This window comes from Corapipo altera, unplaced genomic scaffold (assembly GCF_003945725.1).
Source record: "Corapipo altera isolate COAL_440 unplaced genomic scaffold, ASM394572v1 184, whole genome shotgun sequence".
Taxonomy (NCBI): Eukaryota; Metazoa; Chordata; class Aves; order Passeriformes; family Pipridae; genus Corapipo; species Corapipo altera.
This window is the reverse complement of record NW_020885039.1, coordinates 445,014-458,834: the sequence shown is the minus strand read 5'-3', so window position 1 is coordinate 458,834 and position 13,821 is coordinate 445,014. Positions and strand designations below refer to the sequence as shown.

General features: G+C 34.9%; 1 protein-coding gene across 10 annotated transcripts in view; it reads right to left on the bottom strand.

Annotated features, from left to right (window-relative positions):
• Positions 1-13,821, bottom strand: part of CDH18 (cadherin 18) — a 487,356-nt gene that overhangs the window by 51,355 nt on the left and 422,180 nt on the right. For all 10 annotated transcript variants that reach the window (XM_027668439.1, XM_027668449.1, XM_027668440.1 and 7 more), the window contains 2 exons: positions 10,597-10,784; positions 4,896-5,149 (listed from right to left, as the gene is read on the bottom strand). In XM_027668439.1, coding sequence (XP_027524240.1) covers positions 4,896-5,149; positions 10,597-10,784 — 442 coding nt within the window. The remainder of the gene's footprint in view (positions 1-4,895; positions 5,150-10,596; positions 10,785-13,821) is intronic.

The following is a 13,821-nucleotide window of genomic DNA, read 5'->3' as shown; positions in this document are numbered from 1 at the left end:
TTAGAACTACGCCTTTTCTCTTTTCTGAATGACTAACTTAGAGGTGGCTTGGAGAATAGTTGCAACATTATGTTTCTGAAAACTGTTCCACTGAAAACAGACCAGATGCAGTTGGAAAGCTTCAAGAATCACTTGGAGTATGCACTGTGGCTGGACGGACTCACCACCCAAGAATCACCTACAGGAGGATGGCAGGGTTTCAATAGGCACTGCTGCAGCCCTGAGGCAGTACTAGCAGCCTAGGGTTACCCTCAATGCACATAAGTGACTTTTTAATCAAAAGCTGTTTTCACCCATAATCTCCACGCAAGTTTTCTGTGTATGGTCTCAGGAAGAAAAAAAGATAATTTCAAAATAGGTATGGAGGGATATAAAAGAATAATAGATTAAAATAAAATTATAACTAGGGCATTTAATAGTAATATTTTATGGGAAATTTTCAAGACCCACTTGTACATCAGATATTACTATAAAACACTACTTAACCCTGACCTTTTCAAAAAACAAAAGATATGGGTGTGGAAGCAGAATACTTGACACAATGCAATGAAAGGGGATTAGTTTCTCATAAATGTTCCAACAAGGTGGCAATACCTGTGAATGAATGATGTTTTCTGTTGATTTAGAAATCAATTTAATTAAATAGCTTATTTTCAAACTAATTAAAAATCTTTATATTTACAATTATTACATTATAAAGTTTTAATATATTTCTTTCTTATGATTTCTATTATTAAGCTTGCTTTCCGTATTTCAATGGAATAATAATCTCTTATTCCAAAACATAACATTTCAACAAATTTCCCTGAAAATGCATTTCTATCTATTTAAAGAAAAAAATCAATGTAAAAAGAAAAGTCCTTTAAAAAAGTACAAACTGCCAATCATATAAATACCAAATAAAAAAAACAAATAGACAAGCCAAAAAAACTGAAACAAAGCAAAAAAACCCAAAACTATCTTTGTTATTACAGAGGGTTTTTTGCTGAGCTTTAAAAATTAAAACATCAGTACAAGCACTGGCTCAAAGTCAGTGCCCTTTGAAGACTGCTCAGCTCAGGAATAAGATGAAATCAAAATCACTATGATGAAATTGCAGGGAGGAAATAAAGAAAAAAACCACTTTGTCTCCTTCTCTACTGATAACAATAGAGGTTGCTATTCATTTTTGGGTTTAGTTCAAATAACCTCTTGAAAAAGATTTCTCTTCAGCAAAGTTAATTACTTTAACTACTCCTCCAATCATTATTCTGTATATAAGAATTGTTCCTGCCATCAAAATAAACTGTTAATTAATTGGGCAGTGAAAAAATCACAGCACTGTATGTCTTTTAGCAGCTGAAGAGCAAAGTGATATGACTGCAACTGTGTGTGCCTAATGCTTCATCAATCACACACACAGTGACGAGTGTCCTCCTAAAGCGGAAAGGATGCACAAGTGAATTAGGAAAGACTGATAAGCAAATCACTGCTCTGTATCTTGTCCTATAGCTTCATAGCATTGGAGATGTATCTGAGCCATTTGGCTGAGGAAGCTCTATTCTGTTACTCCCCTGCTGTACACAGATCAGCGGTGCAAGTCCTATCTGCAATGATCTTCCCTGGAGAATGTGATCTGTGCTTTCTAAGAAAGTTGCATTGAATTTTCCTGGTTTTGTTTTTCTAATCACTGTTTTTATTTTCAATGACCTATGAATTGTTTGGAAATTAAGGAGAGATGTGACCTTGTTACCCTCTATCTTTCAGACTCATTGGGGTTTCAGACAAACATTGGAGACATTTCTTGCAAACCATCACAGAAGTGCACTGTGTGGATGCTTCTGAGACATGCAGCTTCCTCCAAGCTGCTCCTTTCCTCGTGGCTATGAGTGGAGCAAGACCCTGCCTCCACGTAGAGCAGCAGCTCAGCCTGTACAGTCTGTCCTGTTTGTCAAGTCATGCACTACTTCCAACCCATAGTTTCCCCAGATGCAGCCAAATCTTGAAGCAATACAAAACCCTTCTGCACCGTGTCAGTGTTTGTGTGAAGTTAAGGGAAAGTGGATTAAAGTTGCCTGTTCCCAGAGCAATCTTTCTCCTCCTGCAGGAGAAGTCTCAAGGAAAACTTGAGGGCACACCAACCTGGTGCCTCTTTAGAGTCCCATGCACCAGTGTGTTAATTCAGGCCTTAGAGAACCAGTATCTTCATAAAAAGCTCACATTCTTACAAATGACATTCACTACCAGTTCCACCAAGATGGATAAAGCGTGGCTAGAGAGTGGACCCAGTCACAATATAATGATATGTCAAAGATATCTGAGCTGCTGCTGTCCTTGCCAAAACCCAACAACATGTAATTGAAGGTTGGCTTCTTTCAGAACTTCATGATTTGGTATGTTTTGCTAGCATTATATTTTTTTTCCTTATTGAAACAGAGAATAATGGAAGGAAAAATGCAAAAATAAATGCCAATGGAGGGAAAAATAGGATAGACAAAGGACATTTTTTTCCCTCAATTATATGAATATTATGGATACAATATTCTGTTGTCAATCACTGGTTACAAATTCATGTTTGGAAAAAAAGAGGCACATACAAAAAGTAAAATATTTGCAAATATTTTTCCTTCTGACCCCTCTACCTCGAAATTACTGCCTGTTTCACTCAGAAAATCTACTTCTGGCCTTCCCAGGCTTTGTACAAAGTGCTGCTGCTTCCCTTTTACCACAGTTGTCTTACTGCTTTCTAGACAAAATGCTTCTGGGCCGCAGAGAGTTGAATTATGGAGGAACTAGTCAAATCTGCACTTGCCCTTCCTACTCCAAACTACCATGATGGCTAACCTCTCTGACTGTGCTGGTTGCTTCAGAATTATAGTGTTAAAGCTTCAGGCACTCGTAGAAAAAAATATTTTATTTATGATTTAGACACAAATACCATAGTGGCAATTTTTCAAAGGCAATAGTTTGCCACTAAGAAATTGCATATATTGATTCTCTGACACAAAACACTTTGAATCTTAGACTATTAGCACAAGAGAACCATAAAACCCTGATGTTTTCATTGTTCTGAAAAAATGGTTTTATCTTACCAAGACTGTTGCATGTACCCAGCAGATTTCAATTCAGTCAGGAGACTAAAAATGTCCAATTACCTCGAGAAAAACTGTTTTCCAAGTATATAACCATATGATTTCTACAAAGGCTATACCATTATGTCATAAAAAGGAATAGCATAAAATATGTTTTCATGAAGATTATTTTTTAAATTTTAAATCTACTACCACCTTCAAGACATAAAATTAATGTATTGCTCCACAAAATTCTGGCACTGTATGCCAGTTTAGAAAATAACTCAGCCCACAAATGAAGCCATTAAAAAATATGGTTAGATCATGTTATAGATGAAAACACGTAACTGAAAACTTTAAATCAGTAACATATTAAACCCCTAATTCCTGATTTTTCAAAGTTAAATCAAAATGTTCTTAAATTTAGAAGTCAAATTAGCATGTATATATACTTTCAGCACCAATGCATTTCAAGCTTGCTGTGTGGGTATTTCCAGCTTGATTTCAGTTTCTTAGTTCAAATCATGATCTATTCCCAAGCCAGTTCTCTTATAGTAAGTATTTTGGCCAGATCATCGGCGCAGAGATCTTTCTTTCTTTTTCTTTTTTAGCCTTTTAATGAGAAAATTTACTTTGAGAATAAAAAAAAATTGACATACTATCAAAATATTTCCTTCCTAGTTGTATTGGGTCTGGCTGAGATGGTTTTCATTTCTGCATAGTAGCCCTCACAATGCTGTGCTTTGCATTGGCAGCTAGAAGGGTGTTGATAACATACCAGTGTTTTGGCTACTGCTGAACACAGCATCAGCACTGTAACATTCCTTCCTCAATCGAGGACAAGATCTTGGGAGGGGACTCAAGTAGGCCAGCTGACCCAAACTGACCAAAGGGATGTTCCATACCATATGACATCAGCTAAGATATAAAAGCTAAGGCAAGGAGCAGGAAGGGGGCATTCATTGTCTCCAGAGGCTGCCTGCTGAGGAACCATTACACAGGCTGAAGCCCTGCTTCTTGGAGGTGGTCGACCATCGCTGCTGATGTGAAGTAGAGAATAAACTATGTTATCTTCCACTTCACTCTTGCATACACAAGCTTTTGCTTTGCTTGTTTTAATAAACTGCCTTATCCCAACCCACGAGTTGCTTTCCATCTTGCTCTCTCCCCTGTCCCTCTGGGAAGGGGAGTGACAGAGCGGCTGGGTTGGCACCTGGCAACCAGCCAAGGTCAACCCACCACACTAGTATATTACATATTTATTTAGTTTTCAAATGATGTATACCTTATGCTGCAAGTGCTTGTTTCCCGGTACTTCTCTTTACCTTAGACCTCACAATTGGAGATGACATACCCCTAGCAACATCAGTGAGGTTCATTATTACACCTAATCTATTCTTTTGAGACTCCACTAAAGCTGAAACATATTACAAAAAAATGGGTTCGTCCTCAACCAAAACTTTGCAGAAATGATCCTACTTGTCTCTAAAAAAAGACATATCTAAACCATTTGCTGTCTTCCATAAGTACCTGGGACAGCTACAGTGCAGCAAGTGTGCAGAGAGCCAAAGGGAAAAACAGTGCTATGATCCTTAACAGATTTGCAACTAGTGGCAAGATACTGACTGGCACTTCAGACCTTTGCTCAGACCAATTACTAGATGGGAATTTTAGTGCAAACCGAAAGGTATAAGATTACGGTATTAAATCCAGACAGACTGATCATGACGCTGTTAGACCTGTATTCCCATTTATGTACTAAAATAAATAGTCTTCAGACATCCCAGATCTCATTAAACCTTTAGATTGTGAAATTTGGTCTCATGTAATTTGGACTTACTATACCTCACTAAACTGTTTGCAGCATCAGGATCTTGTGCCGTTACTGTGCCAACAGGAGTCCCAATCTCTGCATTTTCATAAACTTCCATGACATAGGAAGGCATAGTGAAGAGTGGAGGTTCATCCACATCGCCAACGATGATCTTCAGCATTGTTACATCTTTGAAGGGTCCCAAGTGCGAAAAGCGGAAATCAAGGTGAGTATTTGCTCCTTCTATATTAAGAGTATATGATTTCTTTTTTTCATAGTTGAGAGGCTGTCAACAGAAAAAAAACAAATATTTATCAGTGCTATTCTGTTTTTCAGTTTAGTCTGCTATCAGGTTAACCACATCTTTTCTACTTAACTTAAACAACATTTCTTCGTGTTACTGGAAGGGGACAATATTCTTTGACATTCTCGCAGCCACTGCCATGCCTTCTAAGTAGAATGACTTACGTGAAGCAGGATGGATTCAGTTTTTCTTTACAACAGAATATTGGACAAGGTACCCGTTCTAGAAATAACTCAAGATTCAGAATGAGCCTCAGATTCTTCTTCCATGATAATGTAACATTTCTGGATTTTATCACCCTTTGATTTTAATCAGTAAATTCTAAATCCAGAAAAAGGAAGAGACTGCTATATCCTGAATTAAATTAACTTTGCATTTTTAATTAAAAAGTTTAATAGACAGTAACAGCGATACTAAAATTCTTTTGGACATCTCTTAAATCCTCGACTGAAAAAAACAACTTCTTGCAGGAAAACACTCAGTTACTATAAGAGACATGACCAGGTGACCCATCCAGTGAAGGTAAAGGCTGTGGATGTAGTCCATCTGGACTTCAGTAAAGTCTTTGATATTGTCTCCCACAGCATTTTCCTGGAGAAGCTGGCAGCCCACGACTTGAAAAGGTGCACTCTTTGATAGATTAAAAACTGGTTGGATGGACAGGGCCACAGAGTGGTGGTTGAATGGTGCTACATCCATTTGGTGGTTGGTCATTAGTGGGGTTCCCCAAGGTTCAGTATTGGAGCCAGTCCTGTTTAATATCTATATCAATGATTTGGAGAAGGGGATCAAGTGCACCTTCAGTCAGTTCACAGATGATACTAAGTTGGGCGTGAGCATTGATCTGCAGGAGGGTAGGAAGATTCTGCAGAAGGATCTGGACATACTCTCAAGCTGCATCAAGGGAGGTTCAGGTTGTGTATCAGGAAAAATTTCTTTACTGATAGGGTGGTTAAGCATTGGGAGGGACTGCCAATAGGAAGTCACTATACCTGGAAGTGTTCAAGAAACAACTAGACATGGGATTTAATGATACGGTTAAGGTGGTATGGTGATGATCAGTCTAAGGTTGGATTGGATGATCTTGGAGGTCTTTTCCAACCTTAATGAATCTAGGATTCTATGACTGTGTAAGAATAGCCTAAATATGAGCTTATGTGCTTTTCCAATCAGAAAAATGCATCTCTATATTCTAGACCATTTTCTTTTCAATTCATCTCCAGTAACAAGAGAGACAAGATTTCAGCCAGTCCTACCATGTACTGCTGTACTGCACAATCCATCATGAACGGAATGGAAGTCTGTAGCTGGGGATATGTCTTCTACAGAGCCTAACATGCACTAAAACTTTCTAGAAGGCACATCCCCAGCTGTACCATACACCAGGAACACCTTTGCTGTTTTATCATTGCCCTGTATTTAAATCAATGTATTCCTATGATGAATCCTACCTCTCTACTAGGAGAGAAAAAGCTGGGAATCTGATTCGTACGTCACACAGCATGGGTACTTCCTTTCTTAGGACTCCCATTTCACACATGTGAAAATTTTATCTACAGTTTCTCTAGTTTTCAGATTGTTATGAACTAATTTTACTGACTTTATATATTTATTTTAATCCCACATAGCATGCTAATGCACTGTCTTATTCAAGATGTAAGATAAACATGACACACCTGACTCCCAACTCTCCCAGTGTAGTAGAGGGGACTAAAAAGGATATTTAACTTAAAAGTACAGAAGTAAAGTTCATTAGCAGATATAGAGCTAATCAATGTTTTTACTAGAAGTCATAGTTACAGAACCACAACTATTTTGGGTTGGTTTCTTCAGTTTCACTAAAGTAATTGACTACATTTCATAGACAGTCCATCAAGAATTTCATTTGAGAAGTAATTTTTTTCTATATATTGCCTGTTAGTTCTAATTATTAATTAAAAGGCTTTAAAAATACCAACTCAGTTCCAGGCAGTCCTAAGGCAGATTTCAGATCATTATTTTTTAAATGTGCTTCTATGTTGGGCAAAAGCACTCATTCTTAATAATAAAGACCTCAATACTTTCTCTGTTACAAATTTATGACTTCAGCCAATTTATAAAAAGTACAGGTAGATTAATATTTTTTATTATACTTGGCAAAGCAGGTAGTTTATACAGGTATATATAATACCACCAAGTTTCCAACAGTCTCAAAACACAGGCGTAACATTAAAAAAAAATTGCATGTGCATGGAATCTTTTTTTTTATTTTTCTTTTTTAGAATTGCAATTTTTACGACATTATGGCATGGCAGAATTCCGGTACTACCAGTATAATTCTGATCATTCTGTGTGGACCTGACAGCCTGTCTTAAAAAAAACTCAGTACAAGCATCGAAGCTTTCATCCAAGGCTAAACTGGTATTTCCTATCACCGAAAGAGTGGAGAAGTAGTATTTTCGGCAGGACAAATGAGAAACTCAATGTATGACTTATCAATGTCAGTGTGTATTTTGTAGATAAAATCTACAATAAATTTGACTGATGATGTATAAGAAAAATAGTTGGTCCGAATTTATATATGCTTTATATATTTCTTTGATTTCTTCTCTGTGTACTGAAGGACAGTTAATTCATTTTCTTAACTCTAATAGTATGAGACTTTTTTTGACTCTTACATTCTCTGTCTCCCTTTTCCAAATATAAAAATAAAAATTTAAAGCATAGAAATTAACCATAGTATAGTAAATCTACTACCATAAGAAAAAAGAGCTAAGTATGCTACTTGATTAAACCAATTCATAAAGAAAAAAAAGTTTAGTAAATTCTAACTCAGATGTACATTAATTTATGATGGATTTTTCTCATGAGCAGGGAAATATTGAATAGTAATTTGCATTGCTCTGCAGCATATATATTCTAAGATTAAACAAGTTTACAATAGGATTGCAACTTGTAACTATGATGTCTTTTTAGAAAATTAAGTTTATAATAACAATGACTGAATTAATTTGCATAGGAAGATTAATTTCTCTCAGAAAACACATGCAGAAAGACACTCTTGTAATAACATAATGTCTTGTTTTCTTCTTTTATGTAATTATTCCATCAGACTTTTGCCCCTCTTTTTTCCAAGAATACGGGAATAATCCACTCAGATAATCAGAAAACGCTGATATTTCAACCATAGCTAAAGCAGTTTTTTGCTTTCATTTGCTTTCTCTTCTTCCCATAACAGCTTAATAATTAGTTGTAACTATAAGGTGAGAGGCAGAATTGTCCTGTGTCTCTAGATATATAAATCATTTCTATATTTGCTTAAAACATTAACTTTTCCCCAGAAATAAGGTAAAAAATTATTTTTGGGTTGACATGTGCTGGGTTGGTGCCTTGTGGAATGCTTTACCTTGGTTGTTTATTACCCCTTTTAAACCTTTGCCAAAATCCTTATTTTCTCCTAAAATTAAAAGCCTGTCCTGGGAAAACCTGTGGAACTTTTTTCTCTTTAGGCTATCTCAAGGTATTAGGAACCAAAGGCTCTGCAAAAATTTAGTGGGTGAACTCTTGGATTCTCAAATATAAAAGTAATACTCTTGGTTAACCTTGTGGCTTCAGCACATGAGTCTTACATGGGTAGACTATCAAACAAATTCAGCTTGAAACCAAATCTAAATCAAAAGCAATTGCAGCACACAGAATATAAAATACTTATTAAATTGCACACAGAATCTGAATGTAAAAACAGAAAAAAAAAAAGAAAAAATGATCACTTTTTTTGTACTGTAAAATGGGATATTATATCTGAGGAAGTAATTGAGGTATTCACACCAATTTATCTAGCTTTAAGTGCTGAATTTCTGCTCAACTGGAACATAACATTACCTAAGCAAAAAGATACCCCTTCTTATCTTGATGGGAAAATGATTCAAATCACTGTAGTGTATGTATAAGAATAGGTAACATATGCTTTTGTCATATTCTGAAATGTAGTGAAAATTTCTCTGAAGCTATTTTGTCTGCCAAAACCAGTAAAAAATGTGATTTAACTCATTTCTATGTGTCTTTCATTTTTTTTCTTTCTGCTTCATGTTCTCAATACGCATAAATGTTGTAGTTAATGAACAGTAGCCATAGTGAACATTTAAATAGAGTACAGCGCTCATTTTGAAAAAGAAATAATAGGCTATGGTATTAGCTACATCAAGGTCATCAGGAAATAAGTTCAGTGGTATAAAAAAGACAGTTTACTTTTTTGTGTTTGAAAGAAGCAGGTATTACACAACCTTCATAAAAGACACTGAGTTAAAGATTTTTAAGATACTGGAAGAGACAGAAGCCTTTTAAAATCATTATAAATTATAAAAATAACATTTCCTTTAGTTACGAACTATTTTTAAGATATTATATAAAAATGTGCATAAATATTTATATCTGTTCAGAAGCAATATAAACACAAACATGCATTATGATAGTTTTTATTTAATGTCTTTTCTCGCATTTTCTCTGGATTTCATTCCTCTAACCATTAGTAAACCCCAGAATATGTACTAGCAAATACATAATCACTTTTACTTTTTAGGCTATATGGATATAATTGATGTCTACCAGACAGTAACAAGTCCACATGAGAATTGTTAATTGACACTTGTTACTCCAAGTGAAAATTGAAATCAATAAATTTTCATTTTTTTGAAAGGTTTTTTTTAAAAATCTTAAATATAATAACCCATATCTCTGAGTTATTATAAAATTAAATTTAAATCTAGTCATATAATATTAGGATAGGTTGGCAGACACTTCAAGAAATGTCCACCATGATCCTAGTTCAGAGGACTTAATATGGAGATGAAATTATCTATGGAATTAGATCTATGTATTGAATTCAGTTAAGAATGAAATTAAAAGGCAAGAAAAATTGATAAATAGTGTTTTAAAAAGACTGGGACAAATAGAGAGAATTCATATAAATGATAACTGTATGATTCCTTGACCAGTAACATTTAAGGTCTTTATCACAATACTGGACCATTTAGATGTTACCTTTCAAGTAAATCAAAGAATAACAGTCTATGAAAACTGAATTACACATCATTGCCACAGAAGAACTTTCTATGTCAATATTGAAGTAGTTTGGGGACAACAGTACAACTTTCAGCAAAATTTTACTTCTTCCAAAGAAATTTAATGTACAAAACTATCACTCAGAAAAAGTGAGCTATCTTAATTAAAATTCAATAAGGTTTTTATAAATCAGAGTATTATAAATATTAGATAAGACCATTAAAAAACACAGAGAGTTTAAATAACTGTTTCTTTCCTTGAATTTCTTTTCTTCCTGCCTTTCTTGAAAAGATTAAGTGCCTCTGGGAACAATATGAAGAAGCTTACGTTGCTGAAGTTCATGACTCTACAGGTTTATACACAGGAAACTTCCGAAGTCTATGGCTTACCTTCTTGAGGGAAAGAATTCCTTCCCTTGTTTCTCTGTCAGTAGATATGGAGAATACCCCAGAGCCATCGCCATTTATAATTGTGTACTTCATGTCTGCATTGGAACCAGTGTCTGCATCATTTGCTTTGATTTTGCCAACCGCTGATCCAACTTGAGCTGACTCAGGAACATACAGTTGATAATGTTCTAAGGGGGGACAAGAAACAACAGCTTAAAGAATTTTTCTCCAATAATATTACCATTGTGATACAGCAGGGATTCTGAAAACTACCAGCACTGAAAATGAGAACATACATCCAATAGATGTGCACATCATCCTTATTCCCTACCTAAACAATGCCAATCCAAATGCCTTTTTAACAGTCTGAGGAGTTTAGATCACAGTCCAACCACCAACACAGAAAAGAGAGCAAAATAACTTCTGTTATTATACATCTTCTGAAACTCTACAAAGGGTCTTTTATGTTCCTCTTAGGCATTCTGTGGTAGGAAGTGCAGTAGTGCAAAACTGAGTTGCAGGACAGCGGAAAAGCTGATTTGAAAGCGGATATATGAAAGCTAACATGTTGTTACATTTTGCTGAGTTTAAACCAGCTAGCATGACTACAGAAGTGCTCTCGGTAAGCATGTAGAGAAAGGCAGGCAAAATTTACATTGAATTCAGAGGTTAAACCTGAATTATGGCAGAAACCAACCACTGGCTGACTGAAGAAATTATGAATCTACAGAATGTGTAGTTGTAAAGGGAATGGATGTCATCACTAAAATATGGCTAACTTTATAGACACAGACAGAAGATTCCTAAACCTATTATTTGTGTAATACTAGTCCATAATACTTATAAACAAATAGTAGTGTGAGAAGGATGGATGAGAGTATAAAACTTTGTTAGTCCAAAAGGAAAGAGAGTTTTCCTAGGAAAACATAAAATAAGTTATCATTCATAAGGGAAATCTCAAGGAAAATAAGAAATGTCCTGCAGAACAAGACAAAAAGTATGATTTGCCATGAAAAAATAAAATACCAACACTGATGTAACGGGAGAATTACTGAGTTCAATAAAAACATATACTTAATACTTTGATGCAATTCTTTGATATGCATATAAAAGCCACCTACACAAATTTCCAAATAAATGATCTGTCATGCTTTGTGCTTACAGATGATGTCAGCTGATATTTTTGTATTGCTGGTTGCTTTATTTCCTACATAAAATTATAGTAATGGGATAATTTACTTATTGTTAGAACACATGTAAAATGTATTCTTTTGACACTTTTGTTCTGATTAATTATTTCCAAAAAGGGAAAGGTTGAGGTCATTAAGGATATGTTATATAATCAAGACACTTGAGGAACTGGATGTGTTATATCTCATATGACAGGGTGAACTAATTGGAGACTTCCAAATAGTTTAGCCAGTTCAAATATATCTGCATGACACTCCACTCTGCTTTATAATCACACCCCAAGTGTTAGCCATCTGTTTCAGAAAATCATTTTACTGATACCAGCTTGAAACATTCTTAAATACTAAAACTTCAAGCAAAACAAATATTTGAAATGACTCATTAATTATCTGTCAGTATTCGTAGAACTGAAATGTTTCAAAGAAGTAAATGGAGTTAAAAGAAAACTGTTAAAAAAATAAGAAATGTTAAATCACAAGGTCAGAAATGTCTTCCAACTAGTATGTAACCATTACTTCACAGAGACAGCCTGAAGATATCTCATACAGACATAAGCCAAATAGATAAATAGAAACACAATATAAAACCAACAAACATAGAGGATAAAATTCAGCAACGAGAAGGTTAGATAAACTGTATTATAGACATGTATTTAGGTTAGTGGTGAAAATTAGAAATGCTCTTACTAAACACTGAATCTTTGTAAACTTTATTCCTACTAAGAGGAACCAACTAAAGGCTCAATTGAACACTGGAACAGGCTCCCCAGGGAAGTGGTCACAGCACCAAGCCTGACAGAGTTCAGCGTTTGGACAACACTCTCAGGCACATGGTGTGATTCTTTGGGATGGTCCTGTGAAGGGCTAGGATTTGGACTCGTTGATCCTGATGGATCCCTTCCAACTCAGCATATTCTGTGATTCTTTGAACATTTTTTTGGGCATTGGATAAAGGAAGTTTGATAATCATTATAAAATGTGGGACGTGTATGCTGTGAATTTATGACTCTGTATTGTAAGGATGAGTCTGTCTCAACCCTGTAGAGAAATTCATTGGGAAGATGGGAGCCCTGGGGATCAGGTATCATCAGTCTATACCAAAAGTGTTCCGCCAAATCTGCCCAAGTTGAACAAATTGTTCCTTCCAGCATCACAGACTTCCAGGAGCTGTTATAAAACAGAAATTTCTTTGGGACGGTCTAGTTTTTTCTAGAGGAGCTGCCCAGTTTCTTATAGGTCAAGAATCTACAGAGTTTGATTTGGTTCTCAATTTTTATAGCATTCATTCAGATGCATTCTCATGAAATGAGGAAATTAATATTCCTTTCCAGATAATGTACTGTATAAGACAGTTATACTACTTTGTAGGACTTTAATCTATGAAAATTGAAACATTTTTCAAATGAGTATATGTGATCTTTTAATAAACTTTATGGTTTATTTGTAATTATAGTAATATAGTAAATATAGTAATTATATTATCTGTAAAAATAGTACAGAGACAATTTGTTTATCTTTAGAAAAAATTACTTTCATTTCAGTTAGCATACAGGCAACCTGCAATGCTGTTATTTACTCTCAGAAAAGTGATTTCTCTGTCTAAACCTCTCAAAAAAAGAATTATGACAATATTTAATGAAAATCAATAAGCATATTATTCAATTTATTTCATTCATTAATCTATTTTGTTGATAATTTTGGCTTAATTTTATAGGTTATAATTTTTTCTTGAACAGTAAGAATTACCTTACTTAACAAAGGAAGGGAGAAGAGGTATAATACTGAAGTAATAGAGAAATAAGCAAGTATCTGGCCTTCTTGTTACTTTTTTATCCAAGGTATAGTTTAAAAACATGAGGATAAATACTGCTTGGTGATGAACCAAGAGATGTGTTTATCACAGCCCATATGCTAATACCTTTTTCTATCTACTAGTAAACTGATAAATTCAGTGTCTCATTGTCTTAACATAAAATACCTCTGTATCCAAAATGTATATCAAAGTACTATGTGAAGAAAGTTTTCCTTGAACTTA